Source organism: Oryctolagus cuniculus, chromosome 1 (assembly GCF_964237555.1).
Source record: "Oryctolagus cuniculus chromosome 1, mOryCun1.1, whole genome shotgun sequence".
Taxonomy (NCBI): domain Eukaryota; kingdom Metazoa; phylum Chordata; class Mammalia; order Lagomorpha; family Leporidae; genus Oryctolagus; species Oryctolagus cuniculus.
Genome location: NC_091432.1, coordinates 12,793,131 through 12,817,485, shown reverse-complemented (window position 1 = coordinate 12,817,485; position 24,355 = coordinate 12,793,131). Strand labels below are relative to the sequence as shown.

The window sequence follows — 24,355 nt, the reverse complement described above, 5'->3', positions numbered from 1 at the left end:
TTCTTAAATAATCATCATGAAATCCAACTGAATTATCAGTAAAGCAATATAATTGCTTTTTTCCTACAATTATTTTTTGCTCTTATTTAACAAAAGTCTCTCAATAGATTAATGTACTCAGTGAGTATGACACAGAAATGCACTATGTGAGAATGACATAGAAAACAAATATGGGACAATTTTATATTTCAACTTGGACAGGTTATAGTATTTGGTTATTTGTCTTTGGCTATTTGATAAAACTCCAGTTCAGATATTGCTGTGAAAGTATTTTGTATGTGATTAACATTTATAATCAGTTATCTTTAAAAAAATGAGATTTGGGGCCGGCGCTGTGGTGTAGCAGGTAAAGCTGCTGCCTGCAGTGCTGGCATCCCATATGGGCACTGCTCCACTTCTGATCCAGCTCTCAGCTATGGCCTGGGAAAGCAGCAGAGAATGGCCCACAGTCCTTAGGTCCCTGTACCTGCATGGGAGACCTGGAGGAAGCTTCTGGCTCCTGGCTTCAGACTGGAGCAGCTCTGGCTGTTGCGGCCAATTGGGGAGTGAACCAGTGGATGATGGAAGACCTCTATCTCTGCCTCTCCTTCTCTCTATATGTAACTCTGACTTTCAAATAAATAAATAAATAAACAATCTTAAAAAAAAAAGAAAATGAGATTCAATTTGATAATATAGGAGGGTCTCAGTTATTTTGTATGTGATTAACTTTTTTTTTTTTTTTTAAAGAATTTATTTGAAAGAGTTAGAGAGGTAGAGACAGAGAGATAGGTCTTCCATCCACTGGCTCACTCCCCAAATGGCCACAACGGCTGGAGCTCAGCTGATCCGAAGCCAGTAGCCAGGAGCTTCTTCTGGGTCTCCCATGTGGGTGCAAGACTTGGGCCATCCTCTCCTGCTTTTCTAGGGTCATTAGCAGGGAGCTGGACTTTAAGTGGAGCAGCCAGGACTGGAACTGGTGCCCATATGGGATGCCAGCGCTACAGGACAGGGCTTTTAAACCACTGTGCCACAGCACTGGCCCCATGATTTATAATCAGTTATCTTTAAGAAAACAAGATTCAATTTGACAGTGTGGGAGGGTCTCAATCAGTTAACAGCCCTAAAACAAAAACTAAAGTTTCCCAGAGAAGCAATTCTGCCCCAAGACTGAAAAGAGAATTCCTGCCTGAGCCTCCAGCCTGCTGGTCTACCCTAAATATTTCAACTTCAAGACCGCGATTTCCAACTATTACTTGAATTTATGGTCTACTGGCCTTCTTTACGGATTTTGGACTTGACAGCCTCCACAATTGAGTCAGCCGATTTCTTAAAACAAAACACACACTGTCTCTGTGTATATACATATAAGGAAGTATGTGTGTATCCATGCTATTGGTAGTGTTTCTCTTGAGAACTGTGGCTGATACAATGATATGGAATTAAACACAATTTCACTGAAGTAAGATCTTAAACTCTTATTATAGAACCAGAAAGCAGAAGCAAGCAACTCAGCTAGTGCTGAGTTCAGCCGACTTCTTACCATTACTATCCCTGTTCCTTAACAAAAGGCAACTGTTAAGTGGTAAGAATTGTGTGAGGGGCCGGCGCCGTGGCTCAATAGGCTAATCCTCCGCCTTGCGGCGCCAGCACACCAGATTCTAGTCCCAGTCGAGGCGCCAGATTGTCCTGGTTGCCCCTCTTCCAGACCAGCTCTCTGCTGTGGCCAGGGAGTGCAGTGGAGAATGGCCCAAGTCCTTGGGCCCTGCACCCGTTTGGGAGACCAGGAAAAACACCTGGCTCCTGGCTTCAGATCAGCGCGATGCGCCGGCTGCAGCACGCCGGCTGCGGCAGCCATTGGAGGGTGAACCAACAGCAAAGGAAGACCTTTCTCTCTGTCTGTCTCTCTCTGTCTACTCTGCTGTCAAAAATAAAAAATTTAAAAAAATTAAAAAAAAAACAGTAAGAATTGTTTGAGGGCCAACACCTATGGTGTGGCAGATTAAGCCTCAGCCTGCAGTGCCAGCATCCCATATGGGTGCTGGTTTGAGTACTGGCTGCTCCTCTTCTGATCCAGCTCCCTGCTAATGGCCTGGGAAAGCAGTGGAAGATGGTCCAAGTGCTTGGGCCCAGAACTCACATGGGAGACCTGGAAGAAGCACCTGGCTTCAGATCGGCACAGTTCTGGCCATTGTGGCTATTTGGGAGAGTGAACAGCAGATGGAAGATCTCTTTCTCTTCCACACTGTAAGTCTGCCTCCTAAATAAATAAAATAAATCTTAAAATTGTATATATGTTACCATGTATGTGTTTGTAAAATGGGTATGAAGTAAAACTTAACGAAAACTTCATTAGAAGTAAGGGGTGATTAATTTGTAATGTGCAAATGTACAAGGGAGGCATGTGACTCTTAAGGAAATGTGACTCATACGAAAGCCTGGAGATTATCAAACATTTCCATGTTTGCCAACTTGAGGATCCAATAACAACTCAATATGTATCACTGAGCAAATATCAAGAGACTTTTGTATTGCAAAACCAAACGTCAATGAGCAAGAGACTTGGCTGACAATGTACAAATAGTGGCATTTGTTTTATATACCTTATGGTTTGCAGATGAGGTCCTGGGCCAGGAGGATGCTGCTGTGGAGGTGGTGTAGAGGGGGGTGGGGCACTAAAGAAGGCACGGAAGCCTGGTGCTGGGGGAAGCATCTGCCCAACTCGCCCTTGCAGCAGCTTGGGATTCATGGCAGCTAGTGGACTACCAACAAATCCAGGGACCCGTGCAAACTGGCTGGGAGACATGCGTCCAGGCTGTAGCTACAAGGAGGGACAATATTAGATTTAGTTCACTGAAAACTTCCCCTGTTTTTATCCACAGAGAATTTAAAACTATTTCTACCAATGAAAAAAAAGTGAAAAAAACAAAAAGTAGTTGTGATTAAAAGCAAAAAAAGTGATATCTAATGAACCTTAGGAAATTAGAAGGGTTCTTTACGGCTAAGGCTAAACACAGGCTTACCTGTGCTCCTCCAAGAAGCTGTGCTCTTTGGAGGGGGCTGAGAACAGGAGGAACATTAGGAGGGAAAGGGTGACCCAGGAGGGATGAATTCTAAGGGGAAAAAAAGGGAAAAAACTATGTTACGGAACAGGAAATCAATATAATAAGGGAATTCAGTAAAAATGTATAAGAAACTTGGATATGTAATATCAATCTCTCCACTGACAGAATCATAAAAAAAGAGATGATAAAACACTATGACCATAACAGGAAATCAACAACTACACAATGAACAATGGAAGTAGCAGCAAAGCAGATGATCAGAATGAGTTTCGATTTTTAAAGAAAAGAGTTGAGATAAGAAACAAGTGACCACGTCCTCTAACCTGGGAACAATAAGATCCACAAATTCAAGTATAGCAATTATAAAAATATATATATAATTTAGGAGATGTCAATTTTATACACTGATAGTGATTATATAGGTAGTGATTATAAAACACATATTGTACATTTTTGTTAGGTTATAAAGTGACATACCGGGACACTGCAGAGCTGGTTTGGAGACATCCTCTCACCATAGGGAGCAGGATAACGTGGTGGCATTGGGGGCCGAACATGGACAGGCTTCGGACACAGAATCTATCGGGATAAACATATACACAACTACACTCAATGAAATCAGTTTTTCTTCCATCTATACTCCCTCCCCTCAAGTACTGGTAGAGACACAGAACTCAACGCAAAGCCCTACTTCTAAGCAAATGCTATGGCTATGGGTTCAAATACAGAACCTTTGGTCATTTTCTCTCACAAATCAAGATGTGTCAGTTTTAACTGAGGAAGATTTAGCTAATTCTCCAGTTATCCCCACCCTTCCACGCTATCTGAGGGAGGTACCAGCAGATACTCTGACTTGCAAATTCTCTCCAAGAGTATATATTTTGGTAGCAGTGAGGGAGAAGGAATGATAAGAAAGCTGGAGGATTAACTAAGCCCTATTCTGAAGCCCCTGTGATATGGCCACCATGCTCAGCAATTTTGATACATTGTGACTCCACCATTTTATAGAATATTGAGCCTAACTAGGCCATACCAACACCACCCTCCCCCCATACCTTCCAAATTGGCCTTCCTTTTCAGCTGCTGGTTTCAGGTGGAGGAAAGTCTATGGAACAGGACTGCACAGGCTCTAGGGAAAGCAGGGATATCTTAAAGGTAAAAAGGGATGTGGACAATGCTGCGTGTTCCCATTCCCCCCAGCTTTCAGTTATCTCTCTGCCAATGCTTTGGGCAGCCAGAAAAACATTTTTAAAAAGTATTTATGCATTAATGTGGTTGACTACCCTTCTTCTCCCCCAATGAAAAGACAACAGCAACAGCAGCAGCAGCAGCATAGGGTATTAGGGAATGTGTCTCTTATTTGTTCTAATTTCTGCTCTAATTGGCTACTTTTCTTTCTAATCTAATGCCTACCCCAAACTTCCACCCCCCTCCCAGTATCACCAATTTCCCAAATAATTTTGCCCAGATTCCCAATATCCTGGGCTGAGTGCCTGTTAATGAAAGGTACCTGTTGGTTGAAGCTGGGTACAGCCATCTGCTTAGGTGGGGTGCCTATGGGGACAGCTCGGACAGGAGGACTCCCAATGATAGGTGAAGTTGATCGCCTTGGTAATGCACGTTCAGAAAGGTCTCGATCATCTTCTGGGCCCTGTGGGGGCCTCTGAGGCAAGGCATATTCTAACACAGATACTGTAGGCATTTCCTAATTGAGGAAGTGGTTTAAAAAATTAGTTAATATGAAATGTTTAATAATCTGTGCAGATGACACAAACACCTTGAAAAAATAAGTTTTAAATTTCCATTTATTTTCATTCACATACAGCAAAATTTACTCTTTGGCATACAGGTTTCTTTAAATAAATGCACAGAGTAATAGACCTGCAATTGTATTCAAGACACAGAATCGTTTTATCACTCTAGAAAGCTTCTTGGTAATGTCCCTTTATAATCAACCCCTCCTGCCAAGCCCAATCACTAGCAAATACTCATTTGTTCCCTATCCCTACAGTTTTGCCTAGACATCTGAAGCAATTCAAATCATACACTGACAAATTTGAATTCTAAGAGCTCCTTTTTAGCCTCTACCCTAGAACCTGAGGAAGGGTATATCAACAGTAATAGATGCAGTAGTCAATATTGGCAAGTGATATGCATGTATACATTCTTTTAGTGAGGAAAGGATAAAAATAGGAGGCAACTTAAAATTTTTGGATATTAAGAATTTTACATAAAGAAAAAATGTTTAATACCTGACCAAGTAGTGGTCCTCGGATTCGCCTCAGAACTTCAGATCCATCCCAGATGCTAGAATTCAGACTTCCTGGTTGGGGCTAACAAAAAGGAAAAACAGATATACAAAGTTAGGAATAGCGTGGGCTCTCTGGGTGAGCTACCTGCTTTTGGAGAGCAAGGTCCAAAACAGTCTCCACTGCTAAAGTGTAAGAAATTACAGTGCTCTAGAATATACCTTAGTTCCCAACTTCAACTTAAGAACCGGATCGTAAGGATCACATTATCAATTGTCTAAGGCACACTATAATCCTTTCATTATAGAAGATGAAATAAAGTAGCAAAGCTCAATGTTGCACGTTAACTATTAGTCTGCTACAATTCTCAAAACAGAGTTAACTTACTTGCAAAACTGGCCTGGTTTGCACTGCCCTCATGATAGCTGGATCTTCTAGTTCATTTTCAATCACCATCTTACTGAGCCTTTCTGCCAGATTCTCCTCATGGTCACCCAACAAGTCCATCTCATCCCTTTCTCCATTGCCTGTTTGTTCATTAACTGCCGCTGGTAGCTTCTCTTCCAATTCAGCCAAGCGCTCATGTGCTTCTTGCCAATCATCATCTATAAGACAATACAGTTGTATAAGGAATATACTGGACAATGGAATGAGTTTTAGAAAAATGTTCTTTTAACCAAACAACTACAACTCCAGAAGACAGGTGAAGGTTAAATTTGCACTTAGAGATATCAAATAAAGTTTGAATTAAAGGATACAGAAAGTGAGGTGTTTTTTTTTTTTAACTATTTAGAGAAAATAACATTACATCAGGAATAAAATTCAAGTATTTGAATTAACAGCTTAAAACATTGCCTATGCTGTCAAACTATATTCTAAAATTGATTCCTAAACTGGTGACAGATACACACACACACACACACACACACATACTATTGCCTGTTTTGAGATTCTATGACATTTCAAGCCAAAACATTAAGGAAATTACAGGTAGGACAGTCAGTAGAAAACTCTTAAAATGAGAGATCTGTCAGTTTTGAGAAAGAGCCAAGAGAGCAGTTTGGAATGAAATGGCAAGAGTAGAGAATGAGCTAGGAGGGAGCTGGCGCTGTTGCATAGCAAGTGAAGCTGCTGCTTGCAGTGCTGGTATTCCATATGGGTGCTGGTTCGAATCCTGGCTGCTCCTCTTCTGATCCAGCTCTCTGCTATGGCCTGGGAAAGCAGAAGATGGCTCAAACCCTTTGGCCCCTGTACCCGCATGGGAGACCCGGAAGAAGCTCCTGGCTCCTGGCTTTGGATTGGCTCAGCTCCAGCCAGTGTGGCCATTTGGGGAGTGAACCAGCAGGTGAAGACCTCGTTCTCCCTCTACCTCTGCCTCTGTAACTCTGCCTTTCAAATAAATAAATACTAAAAATAGAAAATGAGTCAGGAGTCTTCTGGGCTACTATGATCAAAATGGGAGGCAATGCAAGTTTTGCTGTGGCTTAACTTTTAGAAAGAATCACACTGGCTTTTGTGTTAAAAATGGATTGGGGAATGGGGGTAGCTGTGACAATACTGGAAATACGGTAATCTGTCAGATGGCTATTGCAACAGTCCAGGGGAAAAGTAATAATGATTTGGACCAGTCAACTCCTCTCCTATTTTAATTATGTCTTTTGCTATTCCTGCACACTACTATGCAGGATGTAGCAGTGACACTAATGTGGTTTTCCCATTTTATTTGGCTGACAGCATTTTTGAGTCCCACTACAGCATGGATTAAACCCTTCAGAACCCTCAGGCTCCTCTAGAAATCAACCTTCCTTTCATCCCATCTCTAATTCCAGTTCTCTTCAACCTAATCATTCCATTCTGCTTCAATCATAAAACTGTATTCACCATTCTGATCCCTTTCAGCTTTTCAATGCAAAAACCTCTCCCTTCACTGAAGTTCCCCCTAAATAATACTTTCATTTTAATTCTACCTTCACTTTGTCAAAATGTGCTCTACTTAAAAAAAAAAATTATTTACTTGAAAGAGTTATGGAGACACAGAAAGAGAGATCTTCCATCTGCTGGTTTACTCCTAAAGGCAGAAGACTCACTGGGTCTCCCATGTGGATGGCAAGGGCCCAAACACTTGGGCCATTGTCTGTTGCTTTTCTCAGCAGGAAGCTGGATCAGAAGTAGTGTAGCTGGGACACAGTCACCCATATGTGATGCTGATGTCACAGGCAGCAGCTTTACCCGCTATGCCACAACGCTGGCCCTCAGTGTGCTCTACTTTTTAACTCAAAAAAAAAAAAAATAAAAAAATAAAAAAAAAAATTCTTTTGTGTATGTCATGTACTTTATTCTTATTTTAGTTATATGCTTTATGCTCCATACAATTCAACACACAGGGATAAAGACTTTCTTTTTACTGCTAACTATGTTTTTTAAAAATTCAAGCAACACAAAAACAAGTAACTTATAAAGTAAAAGTTATTCATAATTCCACAGTTGTTTTTGAAATTACAAACCATAAAAATTTTGAGTTTTTAAAATTTTTCAAAATTATTTTGTAAACCTTTTGTCTTTTTTTTAAGTTTATTTTTACCTACTTGAAACACAGAAAGAGATCTTCCCTTTGATGGTACACTCCCCACATGCCTTTAATAGCTAAGTGTGGATCAGGTCAACCCAGGAGCCTGGAACTCCATGAGCCCCCCAAGGGTGGCAGAGGCCCAAGCATTTGGGACACTATCTGCTGCCTCTTTAGAGGCATTAGCAGGAAGCTGGATTGGAAGCTGAGTAGCTAGGACCTAAACGGGAATGCAGAGCTCCTAAGTAGTGGCTTAACTCTTTATCCATGTTCCTTTTTCCTTAAGCAGTACATCTTTGACACCTTTTCATGCTGAAAATTTAAGTATAATTACCAATAATGTTATCTTAAACTTTTTAATACCTATAAGATTTTATTCTAAGGATAAACTGTGATTTCATTTACTTCCTACTGATAAACATTTGGATAATTTAACATGACAATATTGTACTGAAGTGGTGGTCATTTAGCCTAGTCATTAAGACAGCATTTCTCAGGAGTGCCTGAGTTAGATTCTAGGTTCCAGTTCCTGACTCCAGCTTCCTGGTAATGCAGACCGTGGGAGAAAGGGGTTATACCTCGAGAAACTGGTCTCCTGCCACCCACGTGGGAGAACTGGATTAAGTTTCCAGCTCCCAGCTTCAGTCAGGTCTAATCCTGGCCCTTGAAGGCATTTGGGAAGTGAACCAGCAGATGAGAACTGTCTTTCTGCCTCTGAAATTTAAAAAAAAAAAAAAAAAAAAAAAAAACCAAACCAAAAAACCCTGTAATGAACATTTATATATATATATATTTTAAAAGGTTATCTTTTATTTTTTAAATTAATTAATTTATTTCTAAGGCAGAGTTACAGAGAGGCAGATAGAGAAAGAGACAAGTCTTCCATCCACTAGTTCACTCCGCAAATGGCCTCAGAGGATAGAGCTGGACTGATCTGAAGCCAGGAGCCTAGAGTTTCCTCTGGGTCTCCCATGTGGGTGCAGGGAACCAAGCACTTGGGCAGCTTTTCCATGCACATTAGAAGGGAGCTGGATCGGAAGTAGAGCATCTGGGACTAACTGGAGCCTATATTGGATGCTGGCATTGCAGGTGGCGGCTTTAACCTCTACACCACAGTATTACCCCTATATATATTTTTTAAATAAATATTTAAGGAGGCTAATTCCTTATCAAGAGCATACTAAGTATTTATAATTTGCTGCTTCTATTTTTAAAAAGACTTATTTATTTGAAAGGCAGAGTTACAGAAACAGAACAGAAAGAGACAGTATGAGAGATAGAAATCTTTCATCTGCTGGTTCAATGCACAAATGGCAGCAATAGGCAGGGCTGGGCTGAGCTGAAGCCAGCAGCTTGGACATCCATCTCTGTCTCCCATGTGGGTGGCAGGGGGCCATGCACTTGGGACATCCTATGCTTTGCCTGGATCAGAAGTGGAGCAGTGGGGAGTTGAACCAGTGCTCATATAGAATGCTGGTGTCACAGGCAGTGGCTAAACAAGCTGTGTCACAAAGCCAGCCCCTTGCAATTTTTATTATATAACAATATATATTTTACACTAGTGACCCAAAAAATGGGAAAAAGACTTCCAAATTTATAATTCTTACATCATAGGATATATTGTCTAAAGCCTTTGGAAGCACTGTAATCCTGAACACCAATTATGGGAACCACATCTTTAAACTGCTGATCACCTAGCCATCACTGGGATAAACAGGGACAGAGCAATAAAAATATTCTTACCTAAGCCTCTAGGACATGGGTCGTTTTTTCTAATCATGCGAAGTTTTCTTCGTCAACCACAGCTTCCTCTTACTGAGTGTCTAGGCAAGAGGCACTCTTCTTCTGAAATGTTATCTTTATTTCTTTTTGCTTTTTTTATTTTTTGACAGGCAGAGTGGACAGTGAGAGAGACAGACAGAAAGGTCTTCCTTTTGCCATTGGTTCACCCTCCAGTGGCTGCTGCGGCCGGCACACTGCACTGATCCGAAGCCAGGAGCCAGGTGCTTCTCCTGGTCTCCTATGGGATGCAGGGCCCAAGAACCTGGGCTATCCTCCACTGCACTCCCGGGCCACAGCAGAGAGCTGGCCTGGAAGAGGGGCAACCGGGACAGAATCCAGCACCCCGAACGGGACTAGAACCTAGTGTGCCGGCGCCGCAGGAAGAGGATTAGCCTAACAAGCCACGGCTCTGGCCATCTTTTTTTTTTTTTTTTTTTTTTTTGACAGGCAGAGTGGACAGTGAGAGAGACAGAGAGAAAGGTCTTCCTTTTGCCATTGGTTCACCCTCCAATGGCCACCACAGCCGGCGCGCTGTGGCCAGCGCATTGCGCTGATCCGAAGCCAGGAGCAACCAGGACAGAATCCGGCGCCCCGACCGGGACTAGAACCTGGTGTGCCGGTGCCGCAAGGCGGAGGATTAGCCTATTGAGCCGCGGCGCCAGCCCCATCTTTATTTCTTTTTAAAAAATATTTATTTAGGGGCTGGCGCTGTGGCATAGCAGGTAAAGCCACCGCCTGCAGTGACAGCATCCCATATGAGCACCGGTTCGAGTCCCAGCTGTTCCACTTCCGATCCAGCTCTCTGCTGTGGCCTGGGAAAGCAGAAGATGGCCCAAGTCCTTGGGCCCCTGCACCCATGTGGGAGACCCAGAGGAAGCACCTGGCTCCTGGCTTTGGAATGGCGCAGCTCCAGCCATTGCGGCCAATGGGGGACTGAACCAGTTGATGGAAGACTTGTCTCTCTCTCTCTGCCTTTCTTTCTCTGTGTATCTCTTTCAAATAAATAAATAAATCTATTTTTAAAAAATTACACAGAGTATTAAATTAAATTACACAGAGTGAAGAAGAAAGAAAGAGACAAGCAGAGAGATCATCCATCCACTAGTTCACTCCCCATATATTTGCAACAGCCAGGGCTGTGTCAGGCCAAAACCAAGAGCTTCTTCTGAGTCTCCCACATATGTGGAGGGGCCAAAGTACTTGGGCCATCACTGACATTTTTCCCAGGTCATTAGCAGGGAGCTGGGTCAGAAGTGGAGCAGCTGGGACACAAACCAGCATCCCCCATATGAGATGCCGGCATCGCAGGCAGTGACTGGACTATGCCATAACACTCGCCCCTGAAATGTTGTCTTACAGCAAAGAACTTAAGGAATCCTTTTCATTTTGATAGTTTCCTGACCAACATAACCTTGATGTGCTCAAAAAAAAGGAAAAATCTTTATTAGATGAAAATTACACTGTTAATTTAAGTGCTCATTCATCTGAAATGAATACTGTTAAGGTTCAATGTAACTAAAAATCAACTGTGGAATTAATATTTTTGGTGAGGAAGAGTGAGTGAGAAAGGATAAACTGTTGTTTGCAATTTTACTAACCCAACAATGCCAAAAGAGTAAAGAGGTTATAATCCTGAATTCAGGGACTTTAAAAATACTTACTTCCAAAATTTAATAAGTTGTTAATTGATTGGTCCTAATGCATTGCTTTCCGTCCCCAGTTCTCAATTTTGTTTCTGGCTAACTTAACCAGATCCCACCAAATATGGATACTCTATTTGTCCTTAATAAGATTTAAAAAATACTGGTTAAACAGCCACATTCTGTGCAAATGGATTTTTTGTGAGTTATTGTTTTTAAATGTGCAAGCAAAGATCTATGCTGTAGAATACATTATCATTTTTATTTTTCTTGCTCTAAGATTAGGGACTGAAATTGCCCTAAAATTATAGCAGTTTTCACTTAGAGGCAAATAGAAAGAATACGGGGAGCCCTCATAAGCAAAACAGGAAATTTTTTCAAACTTTATCCAAAGACTGTTTAACATAATAGATTTACACTAATTGTATTTATAGTTACTTAATCTCTCTGTTATTCTGCTTCATTTGTTTAAATGAGGATAATAATAGTATCCAACTCACAAGGTTGCTGTGAAGGTTAGTAATGTATGTAGAACATTTAGAACAGTGCCTAGCACATACTAAGCAGCATATAAGTGTAAGCTTTTATTTTTAGAGACTGAACTGGGTTTACTGCAATATAATTTATTGCTCCAACATGATGCAAGCATTTTTTTCATGCAGAAGACAGTCACTAATTTCTTAAAGTGATATCAAACATGTGGACAGTGATCTAAAATATCCATTGCACTAAAAGTTATTACTCAAGATGATCTCTCCATGGATTAAAAATCAAAGAGAAACTAACAAAGAGATTGTTCATTGCACTCTGGAAGTCAACGAGGAGGCAAAACAATTCCTTCTCTCTTCAAGTTCAAAAATGAGGACATATTACTTTATCTTAATAAGTATAAATCAATTCCATCAACTTCATTTGCTGAAAAATGATAACATTCAGAACATTATTTTAATGGAAAAAGTTTAAAAAACACATGTTTCTAGCTTCTATTTTATAGATTATTAATAATCTTCTAAACATAATTTTCAAAATTCACAATTCTGTGCACTTGCAATTCTATGTCCCTTTTCCTGTGATCTCCATGGAGAGAGACAATAGCATCTTAAATCATGTCATTCTGGACAATCTCATCTCCTTACAGTATGGATATAATCCAAAAAATTTTTGATTTCCTCACAATCACTCTTACCTTGTACCTTCAACATTCATTTTGTTGCTCTGAAATCATGACAAAGTTTTAGTTCTCTACTGAATTTTATAAATGATTGACAATAGGAAACACTTTCATTTTTGGCAGTTCATTCAACTCTAAGTTTTAATAAACTTAAGCTGTTTAGGTCACTGCAAAACCAGTAAGATCCTTATTTGTCCTTGATACTGAAGATCTTGAGTGCTCCTTATTGCCAAATTTCCTTTTTCCCTTATTACTTAACTGTGAACATTTCTTACACTGACAGAAGTGCTGCGATTGATTCACACATATGTACACATCCCAACATAAACGCTGTCATTGTTATTTTCCAACACCAACAGTTAAGGCAAAAATACCTACATTGACTTTTCCCTATTCATTTTTTTAATTAAAAAAAAAAAAAAAAACCAACAAGTTATTTATTTTCATCTTCTTGAAAGGCAAAATGACACTAGCCCAGAACTTCCTCTGGGTCTTCCACATGGGTGGCAGGGGCTTGAGCAATTAAGCCATCATCTGCTGCCTCCCAGGATGCATTAGGAGGCTGCATTGGAAGTGGAGTAGCTGGTACCAGAACTGGTACTCTGATATGGATGTGAGCATCCAAAGCAGTGGCTTAACCTGCTGTTACTACAACATATGAAGTAAATTTTAACTGTTAGTCTACTTATTCAAATGAAATGTGTCCTCCAACTTTACCATATTAACCTACTTCCTAAATTTTCTATCCTAACATTTATAATTGTGGTTTGTAAGTTTAATTTGGCTCTTTAATGTTTTATACTTTTTCCATCTCCTAGATTATTAACCCATATCCAGGGACAGAAAAAAATTTCATCTGCACACAACACTTTTCTAACTTATGAAGATTATCTATCACCAAAATTCTTGGTATAACAGCATTTAATTTTTATTGAAATTGTTATATAGCAAGGTTATTTAATATACTAGGAATGGACTGAATTCTAAAACACACATCTGCATTCTAGAATTTGAATGTTCTACTATTCATTAGTTTCCCCAAGTTGTATGTTCTACAAATAAAAAATTCCCCTCCCCTTGGATTATTTTTAAATCTCTGGTAAATATCTACTTCTCTATAAACACTTGAATTTCTTCTTGTGGCACCCTAGAGCCACAGATCATACAGCTGGAAGGGATCTGGTTTTACAGGTGAGGCAATAAGAGCCCCAAAGGAGCAGGGTAAAAAAATATAGTATCCTGAGGTCAACAATAGAGCACTACCCTGAAAAGTTAGTGAATAAAGTTACTCCCACTAAGATAAAGCAGGTATAAATAAGAGCACCTGAAAAGAGCAAGAGACTGCCATTACAAGACAAAGAAATCACTTACCCACGGCACCTGATCCAAATGTATCATCATTGAATTGATCAATCTCTTCATCTTCTTCTCCCAGGCCCTGAAATGCATCTTCATCTTCATCTAGAGGACAATCCTCCAAAGACTAAAAACAAGATAAAATGGATTAGCTATTCATGAAACTCACCTCATTTTTAAAATGTTCTAAAAATGTTCATCTCACCTTCTCAATGAACACAATAATCTCATTCTTATTGTAATGATGACTTTTTTTCTATTCATCCATCTCCCTGACACTGGAAGAGTTCAGTTATCTTCTTTCTTTTGGTTTCCATTTCCTCTTTCTTATTCCATTTAATATCTTCTCCCACAAGCACCCGATTTCTTTATTTTATCAAGAGTCTAATAGTAGCAACTCCTCATGCAATCAAGAAATTATGCCTATCACTTGTTAGAATGGTTGTGGTAATTAAAAACGAACACTTTGTTATCTTGCTTGAATTTTTGTATCTTTTTAAAGAGTTCTCACTTTCCTTGTTATATTCATGTTATCATTTCAACTATTAAAGCTTTCTCTTCACTTTCCACCCTTTTTGCCTTCTACTTCCTAGAGGCCTATACTAGTGATAAAACAGCCAAGTTTTCAACCACAACTAAACAAACTCCAAGAAAGCTGTGATATGCCAAGTTCAAGTTTTGTCTCCACTCTTATAAGTAGTGTTAACACAGCAACTGATTTTTTAAAATTAATTCAAATACCTTGGGACAATCTCCTGTGTCTCAGTCTCTTAAGTCATAAGGCATAAACAATATCATATACTTTACAGTTGTGAGAGGCAAACAGATTTCGGCAAAGATTGTGGATTGCTGAACAAAAAGCTAAATATCACTGCAACATCTTAGACGTATTCTACTGTAAACATTTCCTCTTTCCACTCCATTTTCCCTTTTCTCTTCCACTTTATTCAACTGCAAGTCTTTTGGCAACTTCTGCCTATGCATTTCATCATCTCTCAACATGTTTACACTGGGTCAGTTTGGTCTTGGATCACTCCTGTCAAGGGTATCTGTTCCCAACTTTCAAAGATTCAGAATTAGAATTCCACACTTACAGTGGGTAGATTTGTGATATATCTTGCCTATCTACCTCTTGGCTAGGTTGTTCCCTCAAGGAAACCTTAGGACAACAAAGGGCAGTCCTACCCATCCCAGAGCCCTCACAAACTTGCACAAATGAGACAATCAACTGCCTCCACATCACTCCTTCCCAAACCACAAAGATCTACTTTAACCCGACCACTTTTTTAAACGAAAAAGAGATCACCTAGACCAGTCCCTTCACTCTAGAAACTCCGGTGATTAGGAGTCGCTCAAGGTCAAACTGCGAGTCGGTGACAGGGTCAGGGCTCTAGGCTGTTGCCACATTCCCGGGACCGTCACCAAAGCCACGGCTCCCTACACTTGCCTACAAGGAACTTCGGCCGGACACGCCCCCCTTCCAACTCCAAGCCCTAGGTAGCCAACAGCCTGGGGTCCCAGTCAAAGGGCAAGTCCAGCCCTCCCGGACCCGAAGGCTGTCTGAGCGTTCGGGGGCGTGTGTGTAACGAGGTGGGGGGTGGGGGGTAAGATTCTGGGTCCAGGGCGGGAAAACTCCTCGCTGGGCACTCCTGATGACTCCTCCTCAAGAAGAGGCACCAGGTAGCTGCAAGGCTTTCTACTCCAGGGCTCACCCTGGTCAGTGGTGAGGGGGTGGTCCGGTCTCAGCACTTAGCGGGCCCTCCCCACCTGAAAACAGACCAAGTCTCCCCAGCGGCAACTGATGGGGCAGTCCCGCCCCCTGAAGCCAGCTCCCAACCCGCGGGTTAGCAATCCACGACGCCGAGCCGCTCGAGCTCCGCTCGGTCCCGCGACTCCCACAGCCCACCCCCTCCCCCCTTAGGAGCCGCGGACCGGCGAGTCGGGGGTGAGAGGAAAAGGGGCGCGTGAGGGAGGGAGGGGTCACTTCCGGTCGCAACAACTCACCTCGTAGCGGAACATTCTTGGGGAGGGGGGGAGGGAGTGGGGAGGGGAACGGGGGAGGGAGGGAAGAAGCGCTGACTCCTCGAGCTTCTCCGCGCGCGGGTCCTACACCGGCTCGCGACCCCTGGCCGCCGCCGTACGCCGGAGCGTGCGTGGGAACGTGCGCAGGCGCACCTAGGGAAGGGCGGCCACCCGGCTCGGCGCCTGGCGGCGGCGGCTGCGCGGGGACAGATTTGGCGTCCCGCTTCCTAGTCTCAGCGGCGGGAAGGAGGTTCCATGGCGAGAGACTGCGCCTGCGCCGCCCGTCGGGGGCTTTTGTAGCTCTGAGGGCTTGCGGCTCCGCCCCTCGGTTGCTCCGCGCCTGCCTAGCGCCCGAGAATCCAGTCACGAGTTTTCCGTCATGGACGGGGCGGAGAAAGCCTTAGCAATTGTCACTAGATAGGCTTGGAAGAGTCGCACGGCTGAGCCGGGAGACAGGAGGGTTCCTGGGGTTGCTTTCCTACATCCAGCCCGCCTTGGGGCTGGTGGCGGAGCCTCACGTGGGGGACGCGCTCCTGGGTGCCCTCGAAAGGGGCAGGATTTGTCACCGCCTTCAGTGGCCTGAATCAGCAGCGCGCCAGGGCTGTGATACGTGACTCAGAGGGATGACGGCGCCGGTTGTTAAAAAGCCGAAGGCAAGAGCCGGGAGGTGTGACGTCGGGTGATATTTTTAGGGTCCAGGCGCCTAAAGGCACGAGGAGCGGGAGAGCCGTACAGGGAAGCGGGGTCGACGGACAGAGAGGCAAGGTCACGGAGCCCGGGTGCACCTGTGGGTGACACCACGTTCTTAAAGGATCCAGCCCGGAGACGTTTGCCGGGTTTAGAAGCCGGTTCCCAAAGACTGGTGGTTTGCTCACCTGGTCTAGCACTTTCCATACGCTTTAATCCTGTTTGAGCTCCCTGAACTCTCCCCTCCCCCCCACCCCAGGACTACATTAGCACCATGAAGAATAAACACTTGTGTGTTTCGTAATCCCTTTCTCTGTCTTAAAATGCAGCCTTGCCTGGGGATGGTGTCCAGTAAATTCCTTTCGAGTTAGTGTGACTGGATTAATCAGTTTAAGTACTGGCAACGCTGGATTTGGAAATAGAAGTTCTGGGTGGGAATTGGCGCTTGGTCACTGGCGGTGAGACTTAGGCAAGTTTTCTAAGTATCAGTGATCCTTAGTTTCTTTGGAAAATTGGTTTATAATTATACTTTTCTCAGACTAGTGGTTCAATGACATGATGATGCTACTACCACTAATAGTGATTTAAGGCTGCCCATCCTTTGGCTAGGTGCTTTGTGTGGGTTATTTTATTGCGTCATTCCTTAGGTTCACACCATGAGGTAGGTACTGTTATTTTCTGCAGGTGGATAGGATTAGAGACATTAGTAATTTGCCTCAAGCTACTCAATGATAAGCGACAAAGCTGGCAGCTGAGGATCCTCTTATTCTAAAATCCCATCACTAGGCCAAAGTAACAAAAGAAATATTGGCGGGCGGCCCTGTGTCCTAGGGGGTAAAGCTGCCCCCTGCAGTGCCGGAATACCATACCTGGCGGGTTCCAGTCCCAGCTGCTCCTCTTCCGATCCAGCTCTCTGCTACGGCTTGGGAAAGCAGTAGAGCATGGCCCCAGTGCTTGGGCCCCTGCACCGGCATGGGAGACCCAGCATGGGAGACCCAAAGGAAGCTCCTGGCTCCTGGTTTCGTATGGGCACAGCTCTGGCTGTAGCAGCCACCTGGGAAGTGAACCAGCAGCTGGAAGACACCCCACCCCCAACTCTGCCTTTCAAGTAAATAAATACTTTTTTTTTTTTTTAAAGCAAATGTCAGCAGTAGGCCAGACCTGAACCGAAAAGCATGCATAATAATTGGCATGCAAGAATGCATGGAAGGGTCTGGCGTTGTGGTGTAGCTCTGCTATGACCTGGTAGTAGAAATTGGCCCAAGTGCTTGGACCCCCTACTACGCGCTTGGGGAGACCTGGAAGAAGCTCCTGGCTCTTTGCTTCGGATAGACTCATCTCACCCTTGCAGCCATTTGAGGAGTGAACCAGTGGATGGAAGAGCTCTCTTTCTCTCTGCTTCTTTGTAACTGCCTTTCAAAAAAATAATTAATTTTTTTTAAAAAATAGAATGCATGGGACATTATAAATCTTCATGTACTAAGTATAGCGAGTCTTAACCAGACTTGCGCCCTGTAGAACAAGGGTTTGGCAAACTATGATTTGCTAGGTGACTTTTGTTTAAAGTTTATTTATTTGAAAGGTAGAGTTAATGGGGGGGGGTGCAAAAAAGAGAGATCTTCCATCCTCTGGCAGCAACAGCTGGATCTGGGCCTGGCTGAAACTGGGAGCCTGGCACTCTGTACAGAAACTCCATCCAGGTCTCCCATGTACGTGACAGGGGCCCAAGCACTTGGACAATCTTCTGGTGCTTTCCCAGGCACATTACAAGCGGAATAGCTGGGATTCAGTGTGATGCTGGCGTTGCAGGCAGTGGCTTGACCTGGTGTGTCACAATGGCAGCTCTAGCAAGCTGCCTGTATTTGTAAATAGTTTTATTGGAATGTAGTAACTCTCACTTTTTTCTGTTACTGTCTTTGGTTGCTTTATTGTTACAAAGGCAGAATTGAGGAGTTACAATGGAGACCAGGTCTTGCTCTTTATAAAAAGAGTTTGCTGAATTGTTATGTTTCAGATCATGTTTTGACATCATTATATTAGAAATCAATAGTAAAAATAGATTAAATTATCTTAGTTTCAGAAAAAATATGAGTTATAGAGTAAGTAGGCAATGAGAGTAGAAAGTGTTTGGAACTGAGTGATAAGCATATTAGCATGTCAAAAAATTTAGGATACAGTTTGTGCAGCTTATATACACAAGTTGGAAAGATTCAATATAAAAAAATGTAGAGTTAATCTAAAGAAAGTCCAAGGAAAGAATTGATGCAAAATAGTAACTAAAGAAAACAAGGTGTCATAGAATTAATAAAATTTTCCATTCTGTCACACACAACACCTGTTTGTGAAGACTGAGAGTTCCTGTAAGAGAATAATGTATTTTTTGAGTTGCATAATAGACTTATTATTAAGATGGAGAAGGTATATGTTATTTTGCAAGTGATTCTTTAGACATAACTTGACACCTCTGAGGAGTGGGTGATGGAATAAGAAGGGAGATTTCTTGTGCATTCCAAGTAGGTGGAAGAGGCTTTTGAGAGCTGAGAAAACAAATCAGAGAAATCCACCACACTGGCTTTATTTGGTATAATTGGTGTTTTCTGCAGAAATCTAAATAATCCATGGTAGTATTTTCAATCTATTTTTAAATTGTGGGATTTGGGCCATTTTCTACTGCCTCCCCAGGCCACAACAGAGAGCTGGATCAGAAGAGGAGCAGCCAAGACTACAACCGGTGCCCATATGGGATGCTGGTGCTTCAGGCCAGGGCGTTAACGAGCTATACCACAACGCCAGCCCCGAGGTGGGATTTATTTCCCCTTTTCCATCACTGTTTTGACCAAAGATGAATGGGAGAGCAGAGCTATTCCAGTTCTGGATCTAGTCTTTGAGAGTCGATAGCCTAAATCCATTTAAGATATCCAGCTACCCTGTTGACGAGATCACGTGGAAAGGGCCGAGACTACACGGAGAGGAAGAGGGGTCCGGCTGTATTCAGCTTACTAGCCTTTCCCAGTCGGCACTGGCTATGTGAAGCAGCTGTTTGGAATCTCCATACTGACTTGTCTATCAAGCAAATATTAAGTAGCTTCACTCAGTATCATGTGGAGCAGAAAAATCAACAAGCCTTCCCCAAATTCATGACCTCTAAAACTGTGATATATAATAAAATGGTTGTAGTTTTAAGCCATAAAATTTTGCCGTACTTTATTACTGAAAGGTAACTGGGACCAGTCCGTTTAGAAAAAATTTACGAAACTTGAAAATAAGGGAAAAGGATCATTTTTATGCCTTTTGAATGTTACATGGAGAGCATCATCTAACAACTCTGCCTATGGGTCATTTGAAGTTTTGTGGACAATAACTTAGACTTATTACTATTTGTGAGGTCCCAGACTCAATAGATTTAGGTGTTAATTTATAGAAGGTTAATAAGTTGCAAATTATCTTTATCCAGTGATTTCATTGTGTTGGGAAAGATAATCTCAAAGGGGGCAATTTTATTACCTGTAAGACATTTATCCATATTACATTAAAGCTCGAGTCTTATTCTTGCATGTTTTTCCATTATGGTAGCTCTAAATTTCTTGTATCCTCCTTTGAATCAGCTTCACTATCATGCTAGTTCTCTCTTTAATGAGGTAAAAAAATTTTTTGTTTGTTTGTTTTTTGACAGGCAGAGTGGACAGTGAGAGAGAGAGAGACATAGACTTCCTTTTTGCCGTTGGTTCACCCTCCAATGGCTGCCACGGCCGGCACGCTGCGGCCAGCACATTGCGCTGATCCGAAGCCAGGAGCCAGGTGCTTCTCCTGGTCTCCCATGGGGTGCAGGGCCCAAGCACTTGGGCCATCCTCCACTGCACTCCTGGGCCACAGCAGAGAGCTGGCCTGGAAGAGGAGCAACGGGGACAGAATCCAGTGCCCCGACCGGGACTAGAACCTGGTGTGCCGGTGCCACAAGGCGGAGGATTAGCCTAGTGAGCCACGGCGCCGGCCTGTAAATAAAATTTTGATACATGCTCAAAATATATTTGGAAGAGAATATGTTTTAAGCTTTTTGAAAATTATATCTGGGCAAGATATTATTTATATTAAACATGAATTTTGTAGGGAATTCAATTCTATACATAGATCTATGGAAACAATGTTTTATAAGGAAAGTCATGAGCAAGGTCTGAGTAGTTTATTAGATAAATGTTAAGTGCTAATCGTGGTTTATTAGGTTTCTGTGGCTGCTGCATCAAACCACCACAAATTCTCTTACAGTTCAGGAGGTAGGAGTCTAAAATGGGTTGTAGTACTACATCTCTTCTGGAGGCTCTAGGGGAGAATCTGGTTTTTGTTGTTACTGTTGTTTTTTGGTTTTCATTTTTGTTACTTTCTAGACAAGAGACTGCTTGCATCCTTTAACTTGGGGCCCCACTCTCTGCAAGGCCAGCTATAAAAATCTTCCAATTTCTCTGCATCTGTTGTCACATTTTTCTCTCCCTCCTGCATCCCTCCTTTAAAAACTATGATGGCATTGGGCGCACCAGGATCATCAAGATAGTCTTCTCATCTAAGGAGCCTTAACTTAAACACATCTGCAGTCCTTTTGCCAAGTCTTGGGAATTAGGACGTGGATTTTTTTTTTTTTTTTTTTTTTGAGGAGTGATTTTTTTCAGCCTGCCACATGTGCAGTGTATGAGTCTTGGAGGTATACAAAATGACTGTTGATAGTATGATGAGAAAACATTTTAAAGTTTAAGTATTTGTTTTATGTACTACTTAAAGATGAAAAAATGAAAAATAGGAGCTGTCAGTGGGTCAATTATGAAGTGTAATTAAAAGGAGAAGCAGCAGTGAAAGTGAGAAATTTAAGGCTCATGCTGTCAGAGTTCCACAGAATAGGTACTTAGGTCTTGACAGTAAGAATGAGTTGTTGGATGGGGCTGATGTTGCTGTGTAGCAGGTTAAGCCACCACCTGCGGCACTGACATCCCATAAGGGCGCCTGTTTGAGTCCTGGATGTTCCACTTCTAATCCAGCTCCCTGCTAATGTGCCTGGAGAAGCAGCAGAGGATGGGAAAAGTCCTTGGGCCCCTGCACCAATGTGGGAGACCTGGAAGAAGCTCCTGGTTCCTGGCTTCTGCCTGGCCCAGCTCCAGCTATTGAGGCCATTTAGGGGGTGAACCAGCGGATGGAAGATCTATCTCCATAATTTCCATAAATCTTAAAAAAATGGATTAATTTTACCTTTTTGAAAGGCAGAGTGATAGAGAGAGAGAGAGAGAGAGCTTTCATCTGCTGGTTCACTTCCCTAAGGCCACAACTGCTGGAGTTGGAGCAGGCCAAAACCAGGAGCCTGGAACTCCATCTTGGTCTCCTTAAAGGGTGGCCGGGATCCAAGTACTTGGGCAATCTGTCACTGCCTTCTCAAGTGCATTAGCAGGGAACTGGATTGGAAGCAGAGCAGCCAGGACTTGAACCAGCACTCTGATATGGGGATGCTGGTGTTACAGGTGGCAGCTTAACCTGCTGCACCACAATATTGACTCCTAAGTTGTTCTTTTAATCATAAACCAATATATAGAGACAGAAATGGTAAAATAAAAAGAATTACAAACTAGACATAGGAAATATTATCTTGTCCGCCTGGGTTCTGTTCAAGGAACCTTTAGTATCTGCTTATTTTGATTTCCTGAAGGATCACCAGAACAACCTTGGGGTGGCATCATTCCATTCAAAAATATATCCTTGCTATATGTAATACATTATTGTTAACTCTAGTCACCTTATATATTTACATATATCTAGTCACATTGTGTGTTTTAAAACAGCTAGAAGAGAGGTTTTGGGAATGTTCTCATCACAAATGATGAATGTTTAAATTGATGACTGTGCTAATTACCCTGACTTGGTCATTGTACAATGTGTACACAATGCATACATCTGACAAAAATCATGTTTATAGCCCAGCAGTATGTCTAATGTGTCAACCATAAGCTTCTGGCTATTACTGCTGCTAAGGAAGTGGGGTGAGACAGGAGGGTGAGGAAAATAAGGTCAGTAGTATTGAAGCAAATCCTGGGCAACAGCAGGTACTGCTTAACTCCTTGATCAGGCCCTTGGTCTGAGGCTTACTCAAGTGTGTTTATGGCATAAATTGATCGCCTGTCTTTCCCCTCACCTGTAGTTTATCTTCCAATTTCTAACTTTTTGAGGGGCACTTGGGAAAGCAAAGAGAGATTAAGACTGATGTACTGGATGGACCTTTGCTGTCTCTCCTTCTTTGAGCAAATCTTGCAAAAAGAAGAAAGACTTGGCTGAACAATTTGTTTTTGTTTTTGTTTTTTTTAACTTTTGTTTAATAAATATAAATTTCCAAAGTACAACTTTTGGATTATAGCTGCTTTTCCCCCCCATAACCTCCCTCCCACCCACAACCATCCCATCTCCCACTCCCTCTCCCATCCCATTCACATCAAGATTCATTTTCAATTATCTTTATATACAGAAGACCTACTTAGTATTTACTAAGATTTCAACAGTTTGCACCCACACACACAAAGTACAGAGTACTGTTTTAGTAGTAGTAGTTTTACCGTTAATTCACATAGTACAACACACCAAGGACAGAGATCCTACTTGGGGAGTAAGTGCACAGTGACTCCTGTTGTTGATTTAACAGTTGACACTCTTATTTATGACGTCAGTAATCACCCGAGGCTCTTGTCATGAGCTGCCAAGGCTATGGAAGCCTCTTGAGTTCACCAACTCCAGTCTTATTTAGACAAGGCCATGGTCAAAGTGGAAGTTCTCTTCTCCCTTCAGAAAAAGGTACCTCCTTCTTTGATGGCCCATTTGGCTGAACAATTTGTCCAAATTCCATGAACAAAAGTTTTGAGGCATCCCATTAACAATGATATAGATGCCTGATGGGATGTTTGAGAACTCAGACACTATTGTTTCCCTCACCATTAGCTGAAATTTAAGTTGGGAAATTTTTGGTTTAGGGTACATGTTTATTGTGGGTTTCTTTTGTTCACTCCCTATTGAGTTATGATACTTATAACATAAAACACAAGATCTTTAACTTTCGGGGAGGTTGTAGTTGTCTAATGTGTGAATCAAACCATCCTATGTTTAGCGAGTGAAAACAATAATGATGTATTTTACTAATGAACCAGCAGTTTGGCCAGGACACAATGGAAACAGCTAATTTCCGCTTTGTGAAGCCTTGGAGTGACTCAGTGGTTGGGAGCTAGGATCATCTGAAATTTCATTCACTATCTGGCAGCTGGAGCTACCTGTCAGCAGGAACTCTGTGGACTTTTCTGCCAGACAATGTGTACATGGGCTCTATATGGTTTCTTGCTTTCCACATAGCACAATGGTTAGGTTCCAAGAGCAAGTGTCCCTGAGGGCCCAGTTGCAATGGGTGGGAGGACTGTCAACATCACAATGTGAGGAGACTATGTGGAAAGGGATCTGCCATTTTTTTGGAAAATACAATGTGACACAGGAGCCAAAATAGGAGACATAGCTTATTAAATTAAGCTAAGAAGCCCCTTGAAACAAAGGGCAAATCTTAGAAGGAAGTATATTTTTACTCCTCCTAAAAACTCACCATGACCAGCAACACCATTGCCTGTGTTCATTATAATGTATGAAGGTAGGACAGAATTGGGATGACTTGGAATCTTTTTGTAATTTGGGAGCTTAACAATCTTTTGTGAGGATATACCTTGATTTTCATTCTAGCCTCTACCTCCTTGCCCCCAAACCTCCATTCAGCTTGTTGGTGGTTTCTTTCTTTCTTTCTTTCTTTTTTTTTTTTTTTTAAGATTTATTTTATTTAT

The 24,355-nt window shown here is 42.2% G+C and overlaps 1 protein-coding gene across 2 annotated transcripts in view; it reads right to left on the bottom strand.

Moving 5' to 3' along the window:
* The window catches only part of PATL1 (PAT1 homolog 1, processing body mRNA decay factor), a 34,688-nt gene extending 18,512 nt beyond the window's left edge, over positions 1 to 16,176 (bottom strand). The window contains exons 1-8 of one of the 2 annotated variants that reach the window (XM_002709181.5): positions 15,813 to 16,176; positions 13,824 to 13,935; positions 5,681 to 5,898; positions 5,297 to 5,377; positions 4,555 to 4,749; positions 3,522 to 3,623; positions 3,003 to 3,092; positions 2,583 to 2,800 (exon numbers count right to left, since the gene is read on the bottom strand). In XM_002709181.5, coding sequence (XP_002709227.1) covers positions 2,583 to 2,800; positions 3,003 to 3,092; positions 3,522 to 3,623; positions 4,555 to 4,749; positions 5,297 to 5,377; positions 5,681 to 5,898; positions 13,824 to 13,935; positions 15,813 to 15,827 — 1,031 coding nt within the window. In that variant the 5' untranslated portion in view covers positions 15,828 to 16,176. Of the gene's footprint in view, positions 1 to 2,582; positions 2,801 to 3,002; positions 3,093 to 3,521; positions 3,624 to 4,554; positions 4,750 to 5,296; positions 5,378 to 5,680; positions 5,899 to 9,602; positions 10,017 to 13,823; positions 13,936 to 15,812 lie in introns of those variants that run through there. The other variant, XM_070069887.1, reaches the window with a different exon arrangement.
* Positions 16,177 to 24,355: the final 8,179 nt, after the last annotated feature.